Source organism: Accipiter gentilis, chromosome 7 (assembly GCF_929443795.1).
Source record: "Accipiter gentilis chromosome 7, bAccGen1.1, whole genome shotgun sequence".
Classification (NCBI taxonomy): Eukaryota; Metazoa; Chordata; class Aves; order Accipitriformes; family Accipitridae; genus Astur; species Astur gentilis.
In genome coordinates this window covers 12,533,951-12,559,360 of record NC_064886.1, presented here as the reverse complement: position 1 = coordinate 12,559,360, position 25,410 = coordinate 12,533,951, and the positions used below count along the sequence as shown (strand labels likewise).

Genomic DNA, 25,410 nt, shown 5'->3' with positions numbered 1-25,410 from the left:
AAGACTAAAAATATAGTACATAATATTTAAAAAAAAGGAAAATGAAAAATAAAAAATGGGAGGTTGGGGCAGGGTGGGGGATCACAGATACGTGTCTCTAGGGGTCTAAAACAGCCTGTGCTAAGGAAGGTACCTGCTCACCCGGTGCCGGAAGGGGGAGGGCTCAGCCGTGGTCTCGGGGTGGGGTGGGGGGAAGCCCCATTCCCCACCCCGGGGGAGTTTTAATTTAAAGCTTCGGCTTTGATTCACGGCACCCGGGGATGGCTGGGGCTGGGTGCCCGTCCCGTGCTGCTGCAGTGGCTATTGCTATCGATGTGGGGGTGCAGCACCTGGGATGGGAGCCCCCCAAAAACGGGGCTGTCCCCGGGGAGAGTGTGTGTGTGTGGGGGGGGGGCGGGGTGAGGAGGAGGGTGTCGGGGTGGGGGTTACATCAGGCACCATTAAAAGAAATGGCACGCAGTCCTGCAGTCGGAGGCTCAGGCTGGGCGCGGGCTCAGCACCTTCCAGGGTTTGGCCTGTCCTGACAGTACCTTTTGGGGGGGGTCGAGGAGGAAGGGAGGGGGGTAAGTTATTCCCCCCCCTCTGGCTGTGCCACTGGGGTGCATCAGCATCACGGCTCAGCCAGCCCCTTCCCAAACCCTCCCAGCAGCCCTCCAAAATCGTACCTGCTGGCGACAGGGCCAGATCCAGCCCACCGGGGGTCCGGCTCTGTTGGCAGCTGGGAACAGGGTGTGCTCGGCGGGACTGGGACCCCAAGGTATGTGCCCCTTCCTGGGGCAGACCCCGTGGGGCAGGCATACATGGGGAGGTGTTTCGTACCTAATCCCAGGGGACCACAGGGACAGCTTCGGGCAGCAATGTGACTGGGAAAGGCTCCCCCAGCCAAAACCTGCCTTGTGCCTCCACCCTCCCTCCAAAACTCATCACACCCCGGCAAGACCCCTGTCCCCCAGCTCCTGAGCCAGCAGCTGGGCGAGCATTATTGCTGCAGGCAGCGAAATCAGGGCCCCCATCGCCCTGGCTGCCCAGTGCCTCCCAGTCCTTGGGGCTGGGGGACTGGCTGAGCTCCAGCTCCTGGCTGGTTTGGTTTGCCACGGCTCAATACATTCACCACACCCTCGGGGCCGGGGCGTGAGCATGCTGGGGATGGGGTTGCAGAGCTGTAACGCTTGCTGGTGGACGGGAGGGTGCTTACCCCCTTATATACACCTTTATATACATTCATAAGAGGGACCCCCCTCCAAATCCCCATGCCGGCTGGTGCCACCGGCTGTGGCAGTGATGGTGGGACAGAGCTGGCCGGTCCAACAGCGTGTTGCTCAGGGTCAGGCTGACAACAGCGGGATGGAAATCCACCGCTGCCTGTCCCATAGGTATGAGTGTGCGTATGGGGGGGGGACACACACAGACATCGGGGGTCTGCTGTTCAGAACTCACTGGTCCTGATCCCCTGGGACCCCTGGAGCACCGCCTGCTTGCAGCTCCAAGGGTGGGTGCAGGGGCTGTGGGCAGGTGGGACGGATGGGGAAGGGGGGAGCCAGCCCCAAGTGGGGGCTGTCCCCGAAATCAAGGCACAGGGAACGGGAACAGGCTGGGATGGGGCTTTTTTGTGCGAAACCAGAAACAAGGCATTGCATATATGTATGTACATACAGACACGTATATACGCACATATAGCACCTCCCTGCTCCCTCGCACAGGGGTCTGGCTGGGATGGGGGAGGTGTTTCTGGGGGAAGCTTATGTGCAGCCCCCTGCTCCTGCAGAGGAAGGAGAAGCGGGTGCTGGCTCAGGGACACTGGGGACCCATTGGGGAAGGATCCGGCCCTGTGGAGCTCAGGGGGTGATCCGGAGTGGTGGGAGAGCGGAGGCTGCAGAGCTAGCCCCGACAGCTGCGCGGACCTGCACGCACCCGCTGAGGCTGGGTGGGAAGGGGGGGGAGATGGGGTGGGCATGGGGGGGAGGATTCCCCCCAACCGTCTCCCTCCTCTGGGAAGGTACCAAAAAGAAAGAACTGAATGTGTGGAAGCTCAAAGAGACTTGGGGCACGTCCCCACTGCCAGCAAACCCCAGCATGGGGAGTCCAGCCACCAGAGGAGAAGCGGGACAGGAGGGTCAGGATGAGCCCCTGAATATCAGGGGACAGTCGTGAGGTACCTGTGGACCCCTGCTGCCTGTGCCCCGCCCCCCCCCCTGTTTTCGGTGCTGCCTGCCAGCCCCTGCCCACCCTAGACGTGCGTCTGCATCCGCTGCTGGAAGCGCTGCCCGTAGTCCGAGTGCTGGGAGGTGTAGGAGAAGCGGGTGGCACTGGCGTACTTGCCCATGGGGTCATAGGCGTCATAGGGTGCCCGGTCCAGGCTGGGGGGCTGACCGTACCCCAGGCGGTAGGTGGCATAACCAGTGCCAGCTGGGAAGGCAGCATGACCTCCATAGTTCTCATAGGAGAGCTGGCTTGCCGTCTCACCACCCGCTGTGCCGGGAGGCGGTCCGGGACCTGGTGCCGCTTCGGCGTTGTAGTCGGACGTGGGACCACGGCTGTAGGTGTTGAGCTGAGCATAGCCACTGGAGTGGGAGAGGCGGGAGGGTGGGCGGGTGTCGTAGCGTGCTGGGCCGGGGTTGCGGTAGTCGGCGTAGAGGACGGTGCGGGAGGACGGGCGGTCCTCATGGGCGCGGACATTGTAGTAGCCGTTGGTGGGGTCCTGCAAGGAGATGGGGATAGTGGGGGGACGTGCTAAGCCCAGCAGGGACTGGGCTCTGCAGGGGAGAGGACCCACAAGTCCCGGTCCCCTCCACTGAGCATCTCGCAGCCTCCTGACTCGGGACAAAATCGGGACTTGCCCATCTTCTACACCCCACGTGCCCTGGCACCATCACCAGACCTTGAGCTCGTACTCCTCGCGGGTGTCGATGGTGTCACAGCGAAGGTCCTGCTTCAAGTCCACGTCATCCTTGAACGACTGTAGGAGAGGGGGGGAGAGGTGGGCTCATTCCTCCCTGGTCTGATCTATCCTGGCGCAGGGCAGGGAAGGATGCTTGCAGGGTGACACCCCAGCATGGGGTGTCCCTTACCGAGTAGATGGCCTTCATGACACGGGTGGCCGTGGAGACGCTGGCCGTGTCCTCGTCACGGTCCGCATGCAGCGTCAGGGGCTCCCTGTTCACTGTCTCCACCTTGATGTCCAGCTTGCGCAAGGTGACATCCTTACGGCCTGGGGACATGCGGGATCAGGGATGGAGGTGGCCACCAGCAGCATCCTCCCACTCCCCACCCTGTGGGCAGCATCCCCCCCATGGGTAGCACCCATGTTCCCCTCTGCTGTGGTCCCCACTCACTTCCTTTCCGGCGCCGGTAGAGGAAGCAGGCGAGTGCGACGAGGAAGCTGATGACGAGGATGCTGGCCCCAATGGTGGCACCGGCGATGATGCCCACAGGCAAGACTTCTACAGGAGATGGGGAGACATTAGCTGGGGACAGGGGACAGGGGCACTGCCAGGAGGTGGCTGTGGCAGGAGGGTACCTGCTGTTGCTGAAGCCCCGTTGCCTGCAACGCCCGAGACCTAGCTGGACTCCCCAGTGTCCCGGCGTGGCAGGCAGCCACGGTGCCATGCCAGCGCTACCTTTCTCCTCCAGCTGGATGATAGCAGTCCCCGGCCCGAAGCTGTTCCAGGCCGTGCAGTTGTAGCGGGTCTGGAAGTCGGCGTCCATGACGTTGTTGATGGTGAGGGTGGAGAGGACCCCGCTGCCCGTGTTAGTCCGCTCCACTGTGTACCGCTCCAGTGTCCCTGCCTCCAAAATGTTCTCCTTCCAGGCCCATGCCTGGCCCCGCCAGGGTGGGGGAGAGGGGGCTGCGTCAGCACCTGCAGCTCAGCGTTGTCCCCAGCACCCCCATGGCACTCCCGGCCCCCCGCTGCGGCACTCACGATGCGGTCCGGGGGTGGTGTGCTGCCGATGAAACACTCCACCTTGCCGCGGTCCCCACGTACCGCATACTGCACGGCCTCGCTCGAGATGATGGGGGGTCCTGCAAGAAGCAAGGGGGAGCTTGACCAAAATGCTGGGTTGAGGGGGACACACGCTGTGGCACAGGCACTGCTCATCATGGGCATCGCAATGGCATCAACCCATCTGTGTCCTGGAGCAGGGTCTGTCATGGGGGGGCTGGTACCTGCTCCTGGGGTGGGGAGCACTCACCATTGACAAAGAGGGTGACCTCACGTTCACCCACGCCTATGCGGGGGACGATGGCTTTGCAGACGTACTGCCCTGCGTCGGCTTGTGTGACAGACTTCAGGTACAGCTGGTTGCTGTTGCTCAGGACCTGAAGGCAAGTGCCATGGGGGCATCAGGGAGGGGGCACGAGGCCCCCCTGGACCACCCCCCCACCCCAGCCACCAGACCCTACCATGTTGGACTCCTTTTTGGTCCAGGTGAGGGTCAGTGGCGGGTTGCCGGACCACACGCACGTCAGTGTCACGTCGGAGCCAATGTCTGTGATGGTGGGTTTGGGGTCCACCACAATCCGAGGGGCAACTGGAGAGTGGGGGGAGGAAGAGAGTGAGGAGCAGAGCCTGGGGGGGTGGGTGGCAGCAGCAGCTCAGGGGTGTCAGGGAGGGGGCTGCTCCACTCACAGTGCACGTCCACCAGCGTGCTGACGTTGGTGCTGCCAATGTCGTTGTGCACCTCGCAGGAGACAGGCTCCGTGAAGAAAGTGTAATCCACCTGTGTGTCGTACTTGTTCTCCTTGGCATCCTCAATGATCACCCCTCCCTTGGCCCACCTGGGGGGGGGGGGGCAGACACCCAAGGCGGGCACGTTCAGGGGACCCCCAGGGCCCCTTTTGACCCCCCCCATCTCCATATGATGCTGAACCCAAGCCAGGAGGTTGGGGGGGGGACACCTCCTGGGGTCCTGTGGGACCCTCACCTGTAGCCTTTGATCTCAGGGTTAGCGGTTGCCATGCAGGTGAACACAACCCTCTCGCCCTCCTGCACCGTCTGGGGTTGGATGGACAGGGTGACAGTCGGGGGATCTGCAGGGAGGGCAGACGGAGCTGTCACGGGTGCTGGCACAGGCTCAGCGTGGCAGAGGGAGAGGGGACAAAGAAAAAATCCCCCTGCCCAGCGCTGCCTGCATCGTCCCCTCCCCACGCTGCCACCCAGGGCATGGCCCGTGGTGTGGGAGATCCCAAAAGCTCTGATGCTTGGTGTGGGCAACCAGCATCCCTGTCTGCAGCATCCCTGTCTGGTGTGGGTGCTCACCGTGAGTGCCCAGCATTCCTTCTCGGTGTGGATGCTTGCTGTGGGCACCCAGCATCCCCTCCTAGTGTGGGTGCTGGCGGTGGGTGCCGGGCCCTGGCAGGGCAGAGCCTTCCCACAGCAGCCACTGGAGGTCGGTGTTCACCACGAGACCCAGACCGGCCTCCCGCCTCCAGCCGGGTGGAACTGGGTGAATCCCCCCCGTGGGCACAGCCCCTCTGCAGGGACCCAGCTCCAAACACGGGGCTGGGGTCCCCCACGACATCCAGGTACCCCCAGAGCTTGTTTCCAGTTCCCTGCCCCAGCTGCACCCTTGTGCCACCTCTCCCTGCCTTCCTCATGCCACCGACATGCAGGGCTTGTCCCCTCTGCCCCCAGCACTGACTCACGGTGAACGTTGAGCTTGATGAAGGTCTCCTTGCCCGCTGGGATGGCATCATTGGTGCTGCGGCAGGAGAACACCCGCCCGATGTCAAGGTCAGTTGGGTTGATGGCGAGCAGGCTGGTGGTCGTCTCCCGCTTGCCGTCAGCCAACACCTCCTGCCAGGGAGAGGGGATGGTCCTTGTTGGCTCCCAGCACAGCCCTGGGGACACTGAGGCATGGCGCGGGGTGGAGGGGATGGATGCGGGGTCCCGGCGCATCCTCGTACCGTGCTGGTGATGGCTCCATCCTGCTGGAGCCCATCCCGGTACCAGACGATAGTGGCTGCTGGCTTGGCATTGCGTGCCCGGCAGGTCAGATTGTACGGCGTCCCTGCACGCAGCAGGATCTCGGGGGCTCCATCGATGCTGGGGTCCTCGGGGGGGACTGCAGAGGGGAGAGAGGACACCAGGTGGGTGCCAGCTGCTTGGAGCCAGGGCTCCTGCCTGCAGCCCCGGGCACAGGCAGACCCCGCTCTGCACCACATGATGCTGAAAAATTGATGCTGCTCTGATAACGGGAGAGTGATTTAAGGGCAACGGAAGCAGCTCTCCTCCCTGCTGCCTGCAACTGCAGCATTTGACAGCAGAGTGTCAACTGGGCTGGCCCCGTGTGGATATTAATCCCCTTTTTGATCAGGAGCTAAAGCCCCGTTACTGATTTATTAGGGCTCGGCTCTCAGGGAGAGGTAAAGGTGCCGTTTGGTGTCGGGAAGGTGACACTGTACCAGCAGAAGCCGGGGCAGGAGGCACAAGCTAGGCACAGTTGCGTGGCCTGGGGTGTCCCTGATGTGGGGGCTTGGGGGTTTTGTGCCATGCGTGCGGAGATGGATGCGCTGGAACAGCCTTGGCTGTTTGCGAACCACCCCGGGGAGCTAGCGGTAATGATGGAATGGGGACTGGGTGTCTGGTGGAAGAGTGTGGTAGTAGGATGGGCAGAGGTGGTTGTAGGATGGGCGGAGAGGGAGGGTCCCCCTTTTTCTGGGGACCCCAATACCCACAAGAGCTTCCTCTGCCCAGGGACCCCCATGCCCAGGGACACCCCTGCCCGAGGAACCCCCTGCTTTGGGACCCCCCTGCTGGGGACCTCCACCCTGTCCAGGGACACCCCCAGCCTGGGGATCTCTCTGCCCAGGGACCCCCCTGCCTGGAGAACCTCCTGCCCTGCCCCAGCTGAGCCCCAACAATGGGCAGGGGATGTAGGGGGACCCCAATAAGCTTGGCAGGGGATGGAGGAGACCCCAGGTACCCCCAGCCTTGGCAGTGCCACCCCAAAGACCTGGGGCAAGACTATTCCCACCAGCTCACAGCCCCCCAGGCCAAGCACGGCCTCTTCGGGCTGGGGGTCCCCAGTGACAGTTCCTGCCTGGGGGGGGTCCAGTGGCTGCAGCATGGGGAGAACCATGCTGCTCAGTACCCCAGCAACATCTCCTGCTCGTGTGCCTTTTATCTCCTGTCTTTCTAATGGGAATTTCAATGCCAGGGGAAGAAGGAGAAAGAGGGAAAAAAAAATTATTAAGAAAAGAAAGAAATCTGCCCCAAAACCCCATTCATGCAACATTTCTGCTGAGGCTCCAGCATCTTCTTTCCTTTTTTTTTTTTTTTTTTTTTTACAAGACACAAAAGTCAGGGAAATCAAAGTTACTGCACTCGTAGGTCCCGTAACTCAGCCACGGCGTGAATATAGATTAAGGCATTAAAGATAATGGCACATCCAGGCTGCCGGAGGGAAGGGGGAGGGCAGCAGTGCAGGCAGTGACAGCCTTTCCTGTGCCTGCGAGCAGCCGTGCTGCCTGCGATGGCTCGGGAGATGTGGGGTGCAGTGGGGGACACAGGGTGCAGTGAGGGGCTGGCTTCTTACTCAGCACGGTGAGCTTGGCCCGGCGGGACCGCAGTGCAGCCTCGGTGGCCTGGCACTCATACACGGCGTCATCGGAGAGCTCGGCGTCAGTGATCTCCAGGTTGTACTGGCCCGAGTCGGCTGTGCCCACGATGCGGTAGCGTGGCCAGGCTGCAGGGACAGCATGGGGAGGGTCAACATGGAGGGGATGGGGTTTACCCAAATTCTCTAGGGCTGGGGGGATGCTCCAGGGCCCCTTTTTCAGGGAGGAGAGGCCAGTGTGAAAGGGAACCCCCTGTTCATGGAGAATCAGCTCCTGCCCATTTGGGTACATCCTGGGCAGACCTGAGGGGCTGCCAGCTTGCAGGCAGCTCTCTGCCTGTACCTGGTGCCAGCCCTGGTGGGTACATGGGCAGTCAGCAGGGACCTGGTGCATGTGGGATCCCTGGTGCATGTGGGAAGCTCAGTGCATGCAGGGACCCCAGTGCGCATGGGGACCCTGGTGTGCGCAGGGACCCCAGTGTGTATGGGGACCCCGGTGTGCACAGGGACCCCAGCACATGCAGGAAGGAGCAGAGCATGGGCACCCAGCCCCAGCTGGTGCTTCGCTTCTGGGGCACGTGGCACCAGCCCCATGGCACCAGCCTCATGGCAGCCAGGGATGCTGCACAGGGAGCTGGGAAACAGAGACGAGGGAAGCAGCCACCGCAGGAGACGTCCCGAGAGCCTCCCACTCGGTGACAGCCCCTGCCCCACACAGTGATGTCCCCAGAACCGCCTGCAGCCCCGTTGGGTACCTTTGAGCCCCTGCCCCATCCCCAGGGCGAGGCCGTCTTTGGTCCATTGCACAATCCCGGAATAATTGAGCACCACGCAGGAGAGGACGATCCTCTGGCCAGCCACCACTGTCTGGTCCTCTGGTTCCTCCACGAACCGCGTCTGTGCCACTGTGGACAGAGGAAGGGGATCAGCCAGGGCTCGGGGTGCCCCGCATGCCGGTGGCCATGCCGGCAGCGCCCGGTGCTCCGTCATGGAGCTGCCACGGAGCTGCCTCCAGCACGGCCCCACCGAGAACCCCCACAGGGGTCGCCGTGGTCCCTGGAGGTTTTGGAGGGGCTGCTGGGGGTGCTGGACCCCCCCAAGCCAGGCTCCGCCGTGCCCCTAAGCCCCAGCCCTGTGCAGCGACTGGGATTGATCTCGGTGCCCCAGCACAGCGCCTGTCACACGGCTAGTGGGTATCGACCAGGACGCGGCGGGGAGGGACGCGTGGCATGTGCCAGTGCGGGTATGCCTGACACATGCATGTGCTGCTGGCCCCAAGGCAGGGGATGGGGACCAGGACCCTGGGAGAGTAGTGGGGAGAGGGGCATTGAGGTGGAGGAGCTGCCTCTCCTCCGGTGGTTCCCTCCCTTAAGAGCCTTTTTTCTAAAATATTCAAATGATTTCCGCCGTGGTGCGGGAGAGGGGGAGGCAGAAATCCCTTTTGGGGATGAGTGAGCTGCGGGTAATGAAGCCACTAAGTCCCCAGCACGGCCTCCGCCTGTGTGGCCCTGCTGGGCCTGGTATGGCACGGCACAGCACGGCATGACCATGCCATTCATGGGGTGCCCCATGCCCTTGCCACGGCCACGACAGGCACAGCCACAGCTCAGGCACCCCAACCTGCTCAGATTTGTCCCCAGCTTGTGCTGCGTCCCGGGAGAGCTGGGGGCTCTGGCCTCCCTCCTGCCTTTGATCCTGCAAACAAAGCCCCCAACAGTTCCTGAAATCCCACTGCTGCAGCCCAGGGGAGCCCAGGGGCCTCCCTTCCCAGCAGCCTCCACCCTCCTGCTGGCCCTGAGGATGTCGTGGTGCTGAGGTGCAGCCGGGCTGCCTGTTTCCACCAAAGGGACCGGGACATGCTGGCGCTTGGCACCCTCCTCGCCATGCCCACTACGGGGGACTGATCTGCCACCATTGCCCTGGCGCCTGCCCGTGGGTCCTGGCACAGGGTGGGGATATGGCAATCCACAGGGTCCTGAGCTGGAGAGACCCCACAACCCACACGTGGCATTCTCAGGTGCCAGGCTTTGCCGACAGGTACGCTGAAAGGGCCAGCATCAGACATTCCCAAAACCCCAGGATGGTGCACCCTAGGATCCCTGGGATCATCAGGACATGGCACCCAGGACCCATGGGATGGGGTGCCCTGGGATCCCTGGGACTAAGCACTCCAGGATTGCTGGGATGTGGCACCTCAGCATCCCCAGGATGGGGTACCCAGGGATCCTTGGGATGGGGTACCCCAGATCAGGCATCCCAGGATCCCCAGGATGGGGCACACCAGGATCCCTGGGACCTGGTATATTTTGGGATTGCTGGGACATAGCACCCCAGGATCCCTGGGAACAGGCACCCCATGACCACCAGGACATGGCACCCCAGATCCCTGGGATTGGGCACTCCACGATCCCTGGGACATCGCACCCCAGATCCCTGGGATGAGGTATCCCAGGTTCCCCAGAATGTGGTACCCAGGTATCCCTGGGATAGGGCACCCCCAGATCAGGCACCCCAGGATCCCCAGGATGGGGTACCCTCGGATCCCTGGGATAGGGCAGCCCAGGATCCCTGGGACATGGCACCTCAGGATCCCTGGGATGGGGTACCCAGGTACCCCTGGGATAAGACACCTCCAAATCAGACACCCCAGGATCCCCACGACGGGGCATCCCAGCACAACAGGGTGCAGCCAACAGGCCCCGCAGCACTGCTGGCCGTGCACCAGGGACCTGCAGCCCACAGTGGTGATCTGGGGACAGTCACTGCTCCTGGCCCCCCCTGGACTGACTCCGTGCCACCACCCTGGCCTCACCCCCCCAGCCCATGCCTGCCAGCCCTGTGGTCCCCCTGGGAGGGGAGACAGAGCAAGGATGCAGGCAGGGAGGGAGATAAAGGGAAGGAGAAAGTGGGAGAGGTGGGGAAGGAGGGGAGGGATGGAGCAGGAATGGGGGGGCTGACGGGAGGGGGGAATAAAAAGCAGAGCAGAGATCAAAGAGGAAGGTGCCTGGAGAGAGGTGGGCGTGAGGGAAGATCAGAGCCGGGAAAAGGGGAGCGAGACGGGTGGGAGGAGGCAAAGGCAGCGGCGGCCGCCTGCCAGACAGCACGGGATGGACACCTGCAGCCCTCTGCCTGCCCGACGGGCAGCGGTGGCCTGGCACCCAGCTGGCAGGGCACAGGCCTGGCATGGTACGAGGCTGGCATGGTGCAACATGGGTGATGTTTTCGGCAGATGAAGGTGACAACGGCAGGCAGCAAGAAGCTGCCCGCTCTGGATGCTCTGCCCTCCTCCAGCTGTGCCAGCATCCCCAGGGCAGGGGATGTTGCCCCTGCTCAGCTCCGGCAAACTCCAGCTCGGCTGCTAATCCCAGCAGCGGATAATCAGCTGCCACGGGTATTTAGGGTGCGAGCTCCCCAGGCAGCATCTCCCTCCTCCCCAGCGGGGCAAGGGCACCGCCGCAGCAGGGATGCCCCATGGTACCCACCCGGTGCAGAGGGGATGCAAGAGCCACCGGCCCCCCATGCCCGTCACCACGCAGCTGTCCTCAAGCACTGGAACACCCATCGCCGGGACCCTCCTGCACCCCAGCACCCTATGCAGCAGTTCCCTGGGGCAGAGACTGGTGCGTGCTGGTGCTACCCCCCCTCCCCGTGCCAGCCGAGACGACAGGTCACCAGTGGGTGCTGGCGGCGGTTGTCAGAGCGCGGGAGCCATCAGCACATGTTGCACGCCGGCTTGCAGGGGGTTTCTGCCTCCTTCCCTTTCCCTCTCCTCCTCAAATGAGCTTTGCTGGGGATGCTCCAAGGGATGGGGGGGGGGGGGGACGGATGGGGACGGGGACGACACGACTTGAATGTCTCCTCCCTCATCAAGCAACCTCCTGCGCTGCCTGTCCTGCTGGGCAAAGGGCTGTTTAGTCTGGAGGAGGGTGATAAGGGGCCAGCGGGCGCGGGGGAGGCTGCACGCCAAGGGATTGCCACGGCACAGCGAGCGCTGAAAGTCTTTCCATGTTGCAGGGCCTTGACATTATGCTGAGGAGACCAGCAGCTTCCCAAAGGCTGGAGGCTTAAAAGGCAAGGGGTGCCTGCCTTGCCTCTGTGCCCCCCCTTGCCTCATCACTGTGCCTGCCTTGCCTCGCCACGCCGCCCACCCCAGGAAGCATTGGCACCTCGGCACGGCCGATCCCTCCCGCTCCTCACACTGCGGCGGGCATGGAGAGGATTGTGGCCCTGGGCTCTAAGCGTGCATGCATATATGTGTGCATGGGTACACATGCAGGTGTGCATGAGAACATGCCTGTGTGCATGGGAACACATGCATGTGTGCATGGGAATGTGTCTGTGTGCATGGGAACATGCACGTGTGTGGGAGTGCACACGTGTGCCTGGAAGCATATACATGCGTGCATGGGAATTCACACATGTGCCTGGGAACACACGCATGGGTGTTGGGAACATGCATGTGTGCAGGGGAATGTGTCTGCGTGTGGGAACATGCATGGGGGGCACGGGCAGACGCAGGCATGTGGGATCCCTGCAGGGCTCTCCCGTGCCCCCGACGGACCCACACGTGGACCCACGCGTGGCTCCCACATGTCCCCTGGGCGTGGGGCAGGCCGGTGAGGCGCTGGGACCCGGCGGGGGCCGGGGAGCCCCACTCCCGGCCCTGTCTCCCTCTATTTATCAAATGAAGGGCTGATTAAGCCCTGGGGCTGGTGCTCCAATCTCCCTCTCTCTCCTCTCGCTATTAAACTCAGGGTTCAAAGAAAAGCTTTTTATTCGCGCTGACAGCTTTCAGATGGAGCTAAATCTCTCCGTGCTAGAGGTTTTTTGTTTTTTTTTTTTTTTTTTTTTTTTTTTTTTTTTATTATTATTATTTTATCTCTCTCCCTCCTCCCCTTCCTCTTCTGGCTGCTTTTAAATTTAAGCCTTTCCCCCTTCCTCTTCCCAGTTGTTCGCTTCTATTTATATTGAAAAAAAAGAAAAAAAAAATTAGACAGGGAGGGAAAGAGAAAAAAAAAAACCCCTCCACTGGTTTTATTCTGTGGGAGAGAAAAGAGGATTTGGCTTCCTTGTGGCCCTGCCCGGCAGAGCGGAAAGGAAGAGATGGGAGAGGAGGGCAGGATGAGGCCATGGCTGGATGCTGCGGACGGGACATCACTCCTGTCCCGGTCCCCATCGCCATCCCCCCTCTGCTGTCACCACGCTGTCACGGCCCCGGCACCAGCGCCCCAAGCCACTCGTCACCCAGCGCGAGGCAATAGTACGGAAAAAAAAAAAGCGCACAAGTGCTGCAGCCAGCCCTGAAATAACCCAACAATGGAGGGGACCCCGCGGACCCCTCGCCTGCGACCAGCTATGTGGGGAAACTGAGGCACGGAAGGGGACTGAGCTCAACCCCAGCCAGTAGCTCTGTGGCCTGCTGACGGATCCCACTGGGGACGGGGACGCAGCCCCTGCAGGGTCCCATCCTGCCGGGTGCTGGCAGAGATGTGCCGTGCCTTGCCGCGGGGACGTGCCAGCGCCAAGACGTGATCAGTCCTGGCACATCCCCGCACTCCCCCCTCGCCGCCTGGCGTCGGGGGCTATTTTTGGCTCCAGCAATTTGGGTCTTTCAGCTAAACCCAGCCACGTCTCTGGGTGGTTGGTGGGGGCCAGTGACCCCCCCACCCTGCGTGTCCCTGGGGAGGCCCAGGGTGGCAGCGGGGCCCCATCCTGACCCCAGGGATGGGAAGCAGGGCTGGGACAAGGCTCCAGCAAGGTTTTCCGGAGAGGACCCGGGAGGGTCCTCGCTTTGGGGATGCCCCCGACCATCTCCTGTAGCATCCCCTGGTCACCGCTGGCCCCAGCAGAAATGGGGACACAACCAGTGGCCGCCCACCCAGGCAGTGTTCTTGCCTGCAGCTCCCAGCCAGTAAATTGATATTTGCTAGAGAGGGTCCCTGTTGCCATCAACAATATATGAGCCTCCTTTGCCGTGATTACCCCGGCATGACAGCGCTAGCCAGGAACAGGCAGAGCCGGGCGCTCTGAAAGCAGCTTGGCAGGAGAAGCCGCTTCCGCTCCTTGTTCGAAGTCACTCAATGCCGCCTTCTATTTTCTTCTCTTTCCTCTTGGCTTTTTAACACTAATGTGGCTGGATGGTGGGTGGCAAAGCCGGAGCAGTTCCAGAGGGGACCCTGGGATGGTGATGTCAGGGGCACTGGCAATCAGGGACCCATCCTGGTGCCCGCCATACCATTTGGGGGTTGAAGCTCTGTCGTATGTGTGTCGCCCCCTGGCTTCATTATCAGCCCCTGGTGCATCCTTGTCAAAACAGCATCGACCCCATTTGACCAAAATCTTGCTCCTATAATCCTGCTCTGATTGACATTAATTGAATATTACTATCCTTTAATTCCTCATTAATTGAATCCCGCAGCTGCTGCTCCATGATGTGCGGGGAGCTGGCAGCATCCCTGCCGCGCCAGCATCCTTGGTGGCTGGTTGTCCCCGTCCCCATCCCTGCCACACCAGTATCCTAGGTGGCCGGTTGTCCCCATCCCTGTCCCCATCCCGGCTGCCTCTGGACCCTGTGCCCTGGCTCCGCTCCCAGCGCTGGCGGGTCCTCCCCATCCCGGCAGGAACGGAAAGTATTTCAACACCATCATATGACGCCAGCGCATCGTTGGCGAGCGCCCAGCACCCGGGCTTGGGAGGCACTGGGACAGGGCTGCATCCAGCCCGGCCCCCCTCCACCCCAGCCGCCATCTTGGGGGGCATCGCTTCACCCAGCCGAGCATCCCCAGTCACCACTGCGTTTGACGCCATTACTTCTATATGTGCGATGGCAGTGGCAGAACTGGGGCTGTTTTAACCCAGCCCCCCCCCCCCCCCCGATGGGCAAAACCAGGCTGGGGGGGACACAGGAGCCTCCACAAACTAGCCACGGACTCCTCTGTAGCCACTCTGTGCCTTAGCTTCCCCTGGGGCTGCGCATCCCTCCCTGTGGCTGGGGACACTGGGGCGTCCCCAGCAGGCTGGCAGGGTGCTGGCAGAGGCTGCTCCATGCCTCCCCGCTCCGCTCCTCGCTCCCGAAGCCGGTGGTAGTGAAGCTCTCCAGGGAAAGGATGCTCCAGTTATTTTCATTTTTTAAAAGGCAAAATTATAAAAACAAATGAGGAGGAGATTGGTTCCCCTCCCCCGGCCCTGCCGCCTCTCCTCCCCACCCACTTTCGACAACGCCAGGTCCCTACGGCCTCCCTGTGCCCCGGTTGGGGTCACCTTCACCGTGCCACCCCGGCACAGCATCCCCCAGAGCATCAGGATGCAGGATGGATGCCCATCGGGACCGGGGCTCCCCATCCCCTCCGTGCCACCGAAGTGCCTGTGGTGACCCTGGGTCTGCCATCCCTCCATGTCTCTGGCAAACCAACACGCTATGTCCCCACCACAGCAGCACTGGCTTCTCCTGTAACCTCCTGATTGCTCATTTCCCAGTACTGGCCACCATCACTGGTGACACCAATCTCACAACAAATTTAGCAGCTCATTTCCCATCTGATCAAATATTCCGCCTCAATTATTCCCTGGGCAGGGAGATGAGCGCTGCCATGCTCTGCCGGCATCCCCGTGTCAGACCCCATCAATAGCCCAGTGGGAGGATGCCCATGGTGGTGGGGACAGTCCCTGGTACCCTGGGTACCACTCCCTGGGTTGCCATGGTCCCCAGGAGATGCTGGCCATCCTTGTGGGGAAACTGAGGCACAGGGAAGGGAGAGATCTAGGGGAGATGGGGGTCTGTCTGCTCCAAGGATAACCCCATCCCCTCTGCTGCCGGTGTGACCCATCCCCAAATTTTCCACCAGAATCTCCTGCCTTTTACAGCCAGCCCAGGTACATGGTGGGGGAAAATGGGCTGAGGCCCCAGGTCATCATTAGAGGCAGGGTAAAAACATGCAACGCGGGGACCATGCAAAACAATTTTCAATTAAAATCTCGTTGGGAAGAGGCATAAATACCAGGGGAGATGATGTGGTGGAATTGGGTTCTATTTTTCCTTCCTGAGGAGCCTTAAATATTCCCCACCTAATAATAATAATATAAAAAAAATGAACTCCCAACTTACAAAACAACATATAAATTCCCCTCGTAATTACATTACTTTCAGCGCTGCAAAGATGCCAATAAAATATAAACCAGCGCCGGGCAGAGAGAGAAAATATAGAAGAAAATAAATGAATTGCTTTAGTGCAGTATGGCAAATGAGCCAGGCTGGGGGTGGAGGAGGAACTGTGGGGGGCTGGGATCCCCATTGCTGCCCCACAGGGACACCACTGCTGCCCCATGGGGCTCGGTGCATGTCCCCAAGGCCACACATGGAGGTCCAGGGTAGAGTGGAGCCCCCCTCACCTCCCTGAGGAGGTACCAAGAGTTCATCCTAAGGGGACTCTGGTTTGGGGGTCCCGTCAGGAATCCCTGCACCCTGATATCCCGCTCCTGCCCCCCACCCAGTGCAGGCAGGGGCTGGGGGGGGGGAAAGGGGGGAGGCTGGGGGTCCTTCTCTCCCTCTCACCTGCCCTATGCTGGGGAAGAACCTGCCGGCCACCCAAAGTTGGTGGAAAAACTTGGCCCCTTTCTCCCGCCGTCAATCCCAGTGAAAGGGGGCAGCCAGGCAGAAAGACAAAGGGCTCAGCCGGCCCTGAGCGGGGCGATGTGGGGGGCATGGGGAGCACAGGGGGCATGGAAGGGGGGTACGGGGGGCACCGGGCAAGGCCAGCAGGCAAGGGGTGCAAGGGGCAATGTGGGGGGCACGCACCGGCTGTATGCTTGCACATGTGCATGCGTGTGTGCACACCAGCTGTGTGCTTGCAGTGGAATGCGTGTGCATGTGTGCACACCCCAGCTGTGTGCGTGCACACCAGCTCTGTCCTTGCTATGGAGTGCATGTGTATGAGTGTGTGCATGCACTGGCTGTGTGCTTGCACGGGGGGTGTGTGTATACACACCAGCTATGTGTTTGCACATGGGGTGTGCGTGTGCATGTGTATGCATGTGCTGGCCTGTGTGCTCACACAGGAATGTGTCAGTGTGTGTGCATGCACCAGCTGCATGCTTGCACAGGAGCATGTGTGTGCGCACCAGCTCTGTCCTTGCAATGATGGACATGTGCACATGTGTGTGCATGCACTGGTTGTGCGCTTGCATGGGAGTGTGCATGTGTGTGCACGCACCAGCTGGGTGCTGGTGCAGGAGCGGGCACGTGTGTGCATGCACCTGCTGGGTGCTTGCACAGGAATATCTGTGTCTGTAAGAGCTGGGAGCAGGAGTGCAGGCCATGTGTGTGCACACGTGTGTGCCTGCGTGTGCAGCTGTGTGCATGCCCCAGGCGAGGATGGACACCCCCGTGCCAACCCCAAACAAGCTCCTTTGGCCCCGCAGCACCCCTGGGTGGGGGGGTGGGGGGGCCCTGCTGGGTCCCGGGGGCCTTTGCACTCTCCTGCCTCCGAGCCAGGGTCGAGCCTGCACCTTTGATGCTCAGGGGCTCTGCAGAAGGGGCGAGGGCACAGATCGGGGCTAGCTTTGCACCCCAGCCTTCCTCCTCCTCCACCTCCTCCTCCTCTTCCCAGTGCTGCTCTTTGCACCGCTGCCAAACAAAGGCCTGGGCTGCAGATGTGCGGGACGCTACAGATGTGCGGGATGCTGCAGATGTTGCTCCCACCTGGGTTTCCTGGGGTCAGCCCGCTCCTCCCTGCACCCAGCCCCCCCACCCCCCCCCCAACCTAGTGGTCCCCTACCCTGAGCATCCCACCCCATGCGATGTCCCCAGGGACACCCAGCATCTCCCAGTGGGGACCAGAGCCAGTGGGTCCCCAGGTCAGAGCCCCACAACGACAGTGCAGACCCTGACCCGAGCCCCCCCCAAACCGTCACGGGGGAACCCAGGCATCCGGGCCCCCTCCCCCTCCCCCAGCAGACAGAAGGAGCTGGCGGAACCTCTCCCCTTGTTATTTCCTTTTCATTTCTGGGGCTGTCAGAATTATGGAGCAGTGCTGTTTATTGGCTTGAGTTTAATTAATTTGTGTAATATCCCTGTTAGGAACAATGTCTAATTAAGACTTTTGTTTGTGTGTGCGCGTGGGGCGGGGGGAGGGAGGGGAGCTCTTCTTTGGGAAAAGTGTGTCTGTGTGGGGGGAAATAAAAATCCCTAATCATTAATGAAGGGGGAAAAAAAAAATATTTAAACAGTGCTGGCATCCTTCCACCAAGCTGCTGGTAAGCGCTCTCGTTACAGATGTCTTAATGAGACATCTCTTAATAATGGGATTATCATTCACATTGAATCGGGACAAGCAGCTGTGAGAGTGCGAGGCTCTGATACGGGCCTCAGCATCTCAACATATGGAAAAGGATGAGTCCGAGGACAAGTCCCGGCCTCTTTAGCCACCCAATTAGGGTCAGGGGGACCACGTGTGCGATGGGGCATGCACGCCTCATGCCGTGCCTCAGTTTCCCCATGGGCGGCTCGAGTCCTGACCGGTAAAGGCGGCACCGTGAGCATTGGTAACAAGATGAGGTTCAATTCAACTTCTCTGATGGAGTTGGCAGCAGCTCATTTCGATCCCTGGCAAAGGGGGTTTAATAAAAAAACAAATCTGGGAGGAAATGGGTTTGAAGGGAAAAAAAAATCCCTGGGGATTGGGCATGGGCTGGTGTCTCCCTCTGGCTGGACCCCAAATGTGGTGGGGACCCCAGGTTGTCCATGTCCCCTCCCCAGCCTGGGTGCTCCCTTCCCCCTTTGCTCCCAAAGGGAGAACATGGACAGGAATTTTGGCTCCTTCCTCCCCAACCATGCCTGGCTGTGGAGTCATTGTCCTGGCACAGCATGGCGGCAGTGTGGGGGACCCGGTGGGGTGGGAGCCCCGCGAGAGCTGGCCACCCAAACCGCAAGGCTCCCCATGCTGGGGAACCCCAGCTGCCACATCACATCCCATAACCAGCCACGGGGTCGCCCCGTGAGGATTCAGGGTTCTTGGGTCCCCGAGGGACTCAGCACCCCACCTGGGACATCTGGGGTGTGGGGGGGGGAGGGGGCAGGTGGTGTCTCATGGAAGTTTGAACCCAGCAGTCCACACACCAGCTTGATCACCCCAAGCTGTGTGCTGAGGTCCCTATGAGCATCACATCTCTGACCACGGGGGAACCCACCCCACTGGGGCGACCCTGGGGTTTGGGTGTGGGGGGGACACCCAGCCCTCCCTCCCCTCTGGGGCTCTGCAAATCCTGCTCAGGAGAAGTTGGAGCTGGAGGGAGCAGCCCTGGCTTCTGCTCCCCACTCCTGCGGTCAGAGCCCAGCAATGATCCCACAAGCCTGGAATTTGAGGAATTTCCTGCCAAGGCTCTCTGGAAGACAAGGGAGAGAAAGAAAACCCAGAGCTTAACCCTCAGCTCCCCACGCCTGCCCCACAGTGAGTAGGGGGCTGAGACCCCAGGCAAGGGGCTGGGGGGAGGGGGTGCATTTTAGGGGGGAACATTTGGCTTCAGGGGTTTGCTTCTCACTGTTCCCTAGCTTTTTGGGCCAATGCTGCTGGGTGCAGAGCTGGCTGGAGAGCTGGGGCCCTGCATCGGGGTTGCCCTCGTTGATGGGGAAAACAAAGCGCTTTGTGCCTCAGTTTCCCCACTGCCGCTCTCCTGGCTCCTCCTTGGCCCCAGGGAGCCTGCTCCAGCCTTCACGCAAACACACCACCCTGCAGCACCCAGCCCATCACCCTGCGTCCCCCATCCCATCATGAGCCCCCAAGACACCTCCAGCAGCCCACTGGCCCCAGCCAGGGGGGCTCAGCACCCCCAGCCCTCCCTGGGGACACATGACGGAGCTCTGCATGCCCCAAACCAAGGCTGGCAGCGGTGCAGGGCAGGAAATCCCCTCTTTAATGTTTAAAGCTATTATTTTAAACCAAATCCACTTGAAAAGTTGGGGGTTTGGGGTGGAGTTTTTTTAATAAAAAGAAAAAGGGATGGGAGGAAGCAAGAGAGGGGGTGGCTGGAACACCTCCCCCCCTCCCATAAGGAGTTAAGAGGGTGCTTGCTCTGTCTGGGGGAGCGATGGGAACTGGACACCCAGACCAGCCCCGCTTTGTCCTTGGCACCCTCTGAGCCCGGCGGTGGCACCTGGATATTCCCATCTCCAGCGCCGCGGTACTCCCATGCCTGCAAGGATGCTCAGAGGCAACCTGAGGAGGGAACAGCCTGGGTGCACCCCCCATCCCGCAGCACCCACGGGATGGAGCTCACTGGGTGTCCCTAGTGTCAGAGGCCAAGGGCGACATGTTTGCCCTAGGGGAGACCCCAACGAGGGGGCTGCAGCCTTCATCCCACTCCTCTGCATTGCCTCACCGCTCTACCCGCTTCCCCCTTCACGCCTGTGACGCTTCCCACAGGCACACGCACCCCCTCGCACGCCCACGTGCTCCCTCGCACACCTACACGCTCCCTCGCACGCCCCCACATGCGTGCGCTCCCTCACACACCCGCTCGCTCCCTCGCGCACACTTTCCCAGCTCCCTTTCTTTGCCGTTCCTATGGCAACCCCTCCAAGGCACACAACCGCTCTCCGATTGGAAATAAAAGTTGTTTTTCCTCCCCTCCTCCTTTACTCCACTCTTTTGCTCCCCCCCCCCTTATTTTGATTTCCATTTGGATCATAATCCGCCCGTTGCCATGGCAGCGCTGGCAGCCCTTTATGTCCCAACCCTTGCAGAAAAGGCCTCTCTCCCCCTTTTTCCCTTCCCTATGCCTTCCCCAAATGGGTTTGCTCTTTAAATCCCTCCTTCCCGCCATCCCCTCACAGCGGCGACCCCAGCATTGCTGGGATCCAGCCCAGCACCAGGGCCTGGCGTCACCAGCCATGCCACATCTGATGCCATGCCGATGGGACTTTTGTGGCGGGTGGGTGGAAAGGAGCTCGTTTTCCAGCTCCCAGCCCCTATGGATATATTGCAGAAAAGTCCAGGCTGCATGCCGGACCAGAGCTCCTTCCCTTTTCCAGATACCCTTAACTCTGCCCCATTGCCTGGTTGCGCTGCTTGCCAAGCACCCTCCCCTTTGGGCTGGTACCTGGCAGGGGGGTCCTCACCTGAGCACCCTCTCCTGTGGGCTGGTACCCAGCCCTGCCCGCTTGCCCATCTGGAGGGTGACACAGTGGCCACGCTGCCACCGAGAGAAGTGACGTGGGTCACGCTGCCAGTGCGGGATGGTCCCTCCGTCCCCTCCATCTTCCCCGCTCGCTGCCTCCCTCCCACTCCGTGCCCACTCCTGGCTGGGAGCAGGAGGTTATGAAAATGAGCTGTGTGCCCAGGAGACTGTAATTATCTGCTAAGTGTGAAAGCTAGAGTGATTAATTAAGAGATAATAAAAAGAAAAGGAGGCTAGAGAGGGAATAACGGATGCTTTGATGATAAAACCTGAGGTAAGGCAAGCAATTAGGGGAATCTTTATGGAGAGTTAGCTATAATCCCCGTGTTGCCCACATGGTGGGGGGCTGCATGTCAGACGGATGGATGGACCCATGGATGGCAGTGGTGGAGCACCAAGGTCGGGCAGCCACTGTGTGCCACAGTTCCGTGACCGGAGCTGGCTCTGGCATTCCTGGAGATGTGCTCACCAGGATGGGTGTGCATCCCTGCAAGCCAGGATCCCAGGTAGGACCAAGGCCAGGAGGAAAGCTGGCTCGGGATGAAACCAATCCCAAATTAAAGGATAGGAATGTAATTAATGCCACTCAGCTCTGGTCAGTGGGAGAGGGGTGCCCAACGACCCTGATTTCACCTCTGGATGGTTGGGTTGCCAGAGGTCACCGCAGACAGACAAACGGACAGCTCTGGGTCCCACAGAAAACAGGCAGGATGCTGCTGGCACAGGCAGTGCTCAGGGCCGGCACAGGAGGCTGCCGGGGGGCCTCCGTGGTTGGGCTGGCTGCCTCTCCGCCGGCAAACCGGGCCCCAGCGCGGCAGTGGGTGATTCAGCCCTGGCACAGGCTGCCCAGGCAAGTCCCGGCACAGGGCGGTGGCTGCTGCGGCAGGGCCCGTCCCGTCGGCCCCAAAGGCTGCCTTGGCTCCAGCCCCGCAGCGGGGCAGAGCTGGGGGCTGATCCAGACCCCTCCTGCGGGGCTGCGATGCACCCTTCCCTCTTTCTATTTCCCTGCGGAAAGATGGAGGCATCCCCAGGGTGGGAAAGGGGTTTCATCCCCTTCCTGTGCCTGTCCTGGAGAAGGGAAAAGCATTGGCAAAACCCCACTGGCGCCTGAGAGCCCCCATCCCAGTTGCCAAAATGGTTTCCTGCAGGGCGGCTGCAGGGCTGGGGGTGTCATCCTGCTGTGGGCAGGCTGCAGTGACCTGCTGCGGCTCTGTCCCCTCCACCAAGGGGTTTTGGGGACAAGGGTCCGGAGGGTTGGCGGGTACAATAGTGGTGACCCAGGCTCCTGCCTGGTGGGGATGTGGGGGGACAACTGGCATGGGTCCGCACAGCATCAGGGGGTGGGAGGTACACTACAAGGCAGAACCTGGCCACCGTCAACATGCTGCTGGACACGGCAAGGCCAAACTGGGGCGAGGGATGGATCAGCTCCTCCAGTAGAGCAGCTCCGGGCTGAGGGCACTGTGTGCCCACAGGGACAGTGGGTTTGCCCCAGGCAAGCACCCAAGGGAAGCCCGGGGACCCCCAGGATTGGACAGAGCCCAGGGGCCACCAGTCCCCAAGTGCCCATGGCCAGGGCACGATGCTGAACACCACCAGCTCTGGTGCAGCCCCCAGCCCCACGGAGGCAGAGGGTGGGGGCCACCATCCTCCCCCACTGCCACATCTCAGCCCTGGAGCGTCTCCTGGGGGTTTTTATTACCCTGCAGCAGACAACGGTCATCTTACAAACCACATCACGCCACCATGGCTCCGGCAGAGTGCGGGGAGCTGAGCCGCTTCTGCCACTGCTCTGCCGGAGGGAGGATGGGCAGGTGCCCGCTGCCATCCCCATCATCATCTCCCCATCCCCATCATCATCTTGGCTGTGCTGGGACCACCGGGACCTTCCTTCACCTCATTCCCCCTTGGGGAGCCACCGAGGGCATTAACATCCCAGTTCAGGGCCAGCCAGGGTTGTCCCGTGCCTTGGCACCGTCCCTCCTGCCCTAGAAATTGGGCCAAGGTGCCACATCCCTCCATCCAAGCTCCATCCAAGCAAGCTCCATCCAAGCTCACCTGAAAAAGTCCCCAGTAATGGAACCAGGTTGACCCCAAACCACCTGGTGCCACCCCTGCTCATTCAGCGTTGACATCTCCTAAGGGAGCAGGGCTTGGCTGGGGACATGTAGTGAGTGTGCTGGGTCTCAGAGCCACACACTGGGGCAGCCCACAAGCCACAGGGTGGCTGGCATGGGCCCCCCAAAGGACAAGTCCCCACTGCCATCCCTCCATCAGCCCCCATATCTCTGCTGTTTCAATTTTGCAGCTTTTGAGAGGGAAAGGGGGGGGAGGGAATAAAAAGAAAACCACAGAGAGAAAGAATCGCCCAGAAAATGAATAAATATTTCAATTTGAGGCGCAATCACGGCGAGTGATTGAAATGGGGGGAAGAATAATGGGTTTCATTTAGATAAGATACAGAAAATTATTTAGTGAGAAATGAAGAGTGATGAAACCCATTCAACATCTTTGTGTGCAAGGACATGAATGGCACTGGCCCCCCCCACACGCGTGCACACGCCAGCTAGCACGGCCCTGGCTCCAGGGGGAGGGAAACCCAAATTTTGTCCCCCAACAAAAGCAGGACACCCCCCCCCTCTCCTGCACCACCATTTAGAGCAAGGCTCTTCTCCGAGGCTAGAACAAAACTTAGACAGTGGGGACTGCCATGGGACGGGGCTGCTCAGGAGGGACCAGGGGGTCACCGGGTCCCTCACCCAGTGATGTGATCAACCTCCCCTCCCACCAGAGCCTGGCCCTAACCACCCAACTCTTCCCTCCACCGATGCTGGAGCTGGGCCCCTCTCGCCGATGAGATCCACATGGCACCGGGCGGGAGAGCAGGCGCTTTTGTTCCTGGGAGGGCAGCGGAGTCCCGCGGTGTTTCCCCCAGCCCTGCGCAGGGGAGCCTGGGATCTCTCCCCCCCCCCCCCCCGGCCCCCTAAGAGGCTTTGCACACTCCTTTTAAACCCCGGGTCAACTCAATTTTTTTCCCTCCTCCTGGCATCTTAGCAACGCCGCCCCCTTAATTAAAAATTAGATTGGATTTTGCAGCAGGGAAGGAACCGGAGGCCGTGCAGGGGCTGCTTCAGTGCAGGGCAATGCCCGGCTCCAGCCCTGTGGAGGGACAAGCCAGCTGAGACCTTGTGAGCTCACTGCATGCATGGCGCACTTCCCCACTTCCCTCACACAGCAGGGCAGGGAGGCTGAGCATCAGGGAGGTCCTGGGGGTGGGGGGGTGGGGGTGGGCAGCAGGGCTGTCCCCCCACTCTGCTTCTCTTGGTCTGTGTGACCTTGGCTGAGCAACTCCCTGTGCCTCAGTTTCCTCAAGAGGGCACCTTGCAGTCCTTTGGGGGTCAGACAGGGACTTGGCGGGGGGCGGGGGGGGGGGGGGGGGCTCAGGCTGTTCCCCAGCTTACAGCAAGCCCTGGAAAGCAAACGGCGGGGGGGGAAGGGGGGGGGGAAGGGTGCCCCACACTCCCTCCAGCCCCTCTCCCAAGGGCTGCCCAGGTCAGGAGCCGGGGGTGCTGGCTGTTCCCCAGAGATACCTGCTCCACTCCCTGCGGATGGACGGACAGCAGCCCCCACTCGGCTCCCCGCCAGCATCGCCATGTCCAGGCCGGGTGCCCCCGTCACCCTCACAGCCCTGGCTCCCCCCAGCACCTGGGGTGCCCAGAGCTGGGTCCCCACTGCTGAGGCACCCTACTGACCCTGCCCCCCCCCAGCTCCCCCACCTGCCCTGGCTTCCCAACACCCACAACTTCCCACATCCCACCACTGCTGCCCACCCCATAACCCGACTTCTCCAGCCTCACCACAACCTCCCCGGCTCCGGCAGCACCGGGCCTGGGGACCCCCGTGCGACCAGGCTGGGGGGGACCAGGACCCAGATGTGGGGTGGGAGGGGACACACGATGACACAGGGGACACACACAAAACCTTGACCCCCGACCGGGGCATCCAACAGGACTAGACCCGGGGGAACAGACACAGCCCCGGGGTGGCAGGAGGAGAACCCGACCCGGCTCCATCACGACCCCCCCAGTAACGGAGAGGGGTGGTCCAGGAGGACCAGACCCGGAGTACAAGCACCCGGGCCAGGGCCGGGACCGGGGGTCGCACCGACACCAGGATCCGCCCCCCCCCTCCGCCCAGACCAAACCGCCGGTTCCCGGCGGACGAAACCACCGCCTTCCCCGCTCGAACACGCTTTTATCCCACCGGGAACGGGGAGTGGGGGGGCACCGGGTGGGAGCGGAGCCGTTGCCCGAACCCGGCCAGGGCTGGAGCGTTGCCCGCGGAGTTGGGAGTCGTACTTGAGGCGGCCCCGCGCTGCCGCTATTCGGTACTGCCCGGTACCCACCTTGTCCGTGGGTATCAGCGAGAGTCAGAAGGCAGAGGAAGAGGATCCGCATGCTCCCGTCCCGGCCGCACTCCGGGCAGGGGGCGCGGGGGGGGGGGGCCCGCTGCCCCGCTCCGCTCCGCTCCTCCGCCCCGCTCGGCCCCGCGCCCCGGTACCGGTACCGGCACCGCTAGAGCATGACCCGGCCGGGCAGAACTCGGGACCGGGAACCGGGGATGGAACCGGAGAAGGGCCGCGGGCTCCGCGCCGCGCCGAGCCGAGCCGAGCCCCGGAGTGGG

At 61.6% G+C, this 25,410-nt stretch overlaps 1 protein-coding gene across 3 annotated transcripts; it reads right to left on the bottom strand.

Moving 5' to 3' along the window:
• KIRREL1 (kirre like nephrin family adhesion molecule 1) lies at positions 1-25,410 on the bottom strand. 3 transcript variants are annotated; one of them, XM_049806178.1, is made up of 15 exons: positions 25,133-25,410; positions 8,313-8,462; positions 7,537-7,686; positions 5,906-6,063; positions 5,645-5,795; positions 4,924-5,029; positions 4,629-4,777; positions 4,403-4,530; positions 4,192-4,318; positions 3,921-4,021; positions 3,618-3,816; positions 3,333-3,440; positions 3,069-3,208; positions 2,879-2,956; positions 1-2,698 (listed from the first exon to the last, which is right to left on the bottom strand). In XM_049806178.1, the coding sequence occupies exons 1-15, from the start codon at positions 25,182-25,184 to the stop codon at positions 2,228-2,230; spliced, it is 2,268 nt and encodes a 755-aa protein (XP_049662135.1). In that variant the 5' UTR covers positions 25,185-25,410; the 3' UTR covers positions 1-2,227. The 3 variants fall into 3 exon arrangements, with proteins under 3 accessions (XP_049662135.1, XP_049662136.1, XP_049662133.1); XM_049806179.1 differs by lacking the exon at positions 25,133-25,410 and adding an exon at positions 11,040-11,127; XM_049806176.1 differs by lacking the exon at positions 25,133-25,410 and having other exon boundaries at positions 8,313-8,594.

Bases quoted from the DNA above. Each gene is read 5' to 3' on its own strand.
- KIRREL1 (XM_049806176.1), bottom strand. From the start codon at position 8,547: ATGACGGAGCACCGGGCGCTGCCGGCATGGCCACCGGCATGCGGGGCA. The intron at 4,531-4,628 runs GTGAGTGGAGCA...CCCACTCTCCAG, and splicing joins CACGCTGGTGGACGTGCACT to TTGCCCCTCGGATTGTGGTG. The intron at 3,441-3,617 runs GTAGCGCTGGCA...CATCTCCTGTAG, and splicing joins CATCCAGCTGGAGGAGAAAG to AAGTCTTGCCTGTGGGCATC.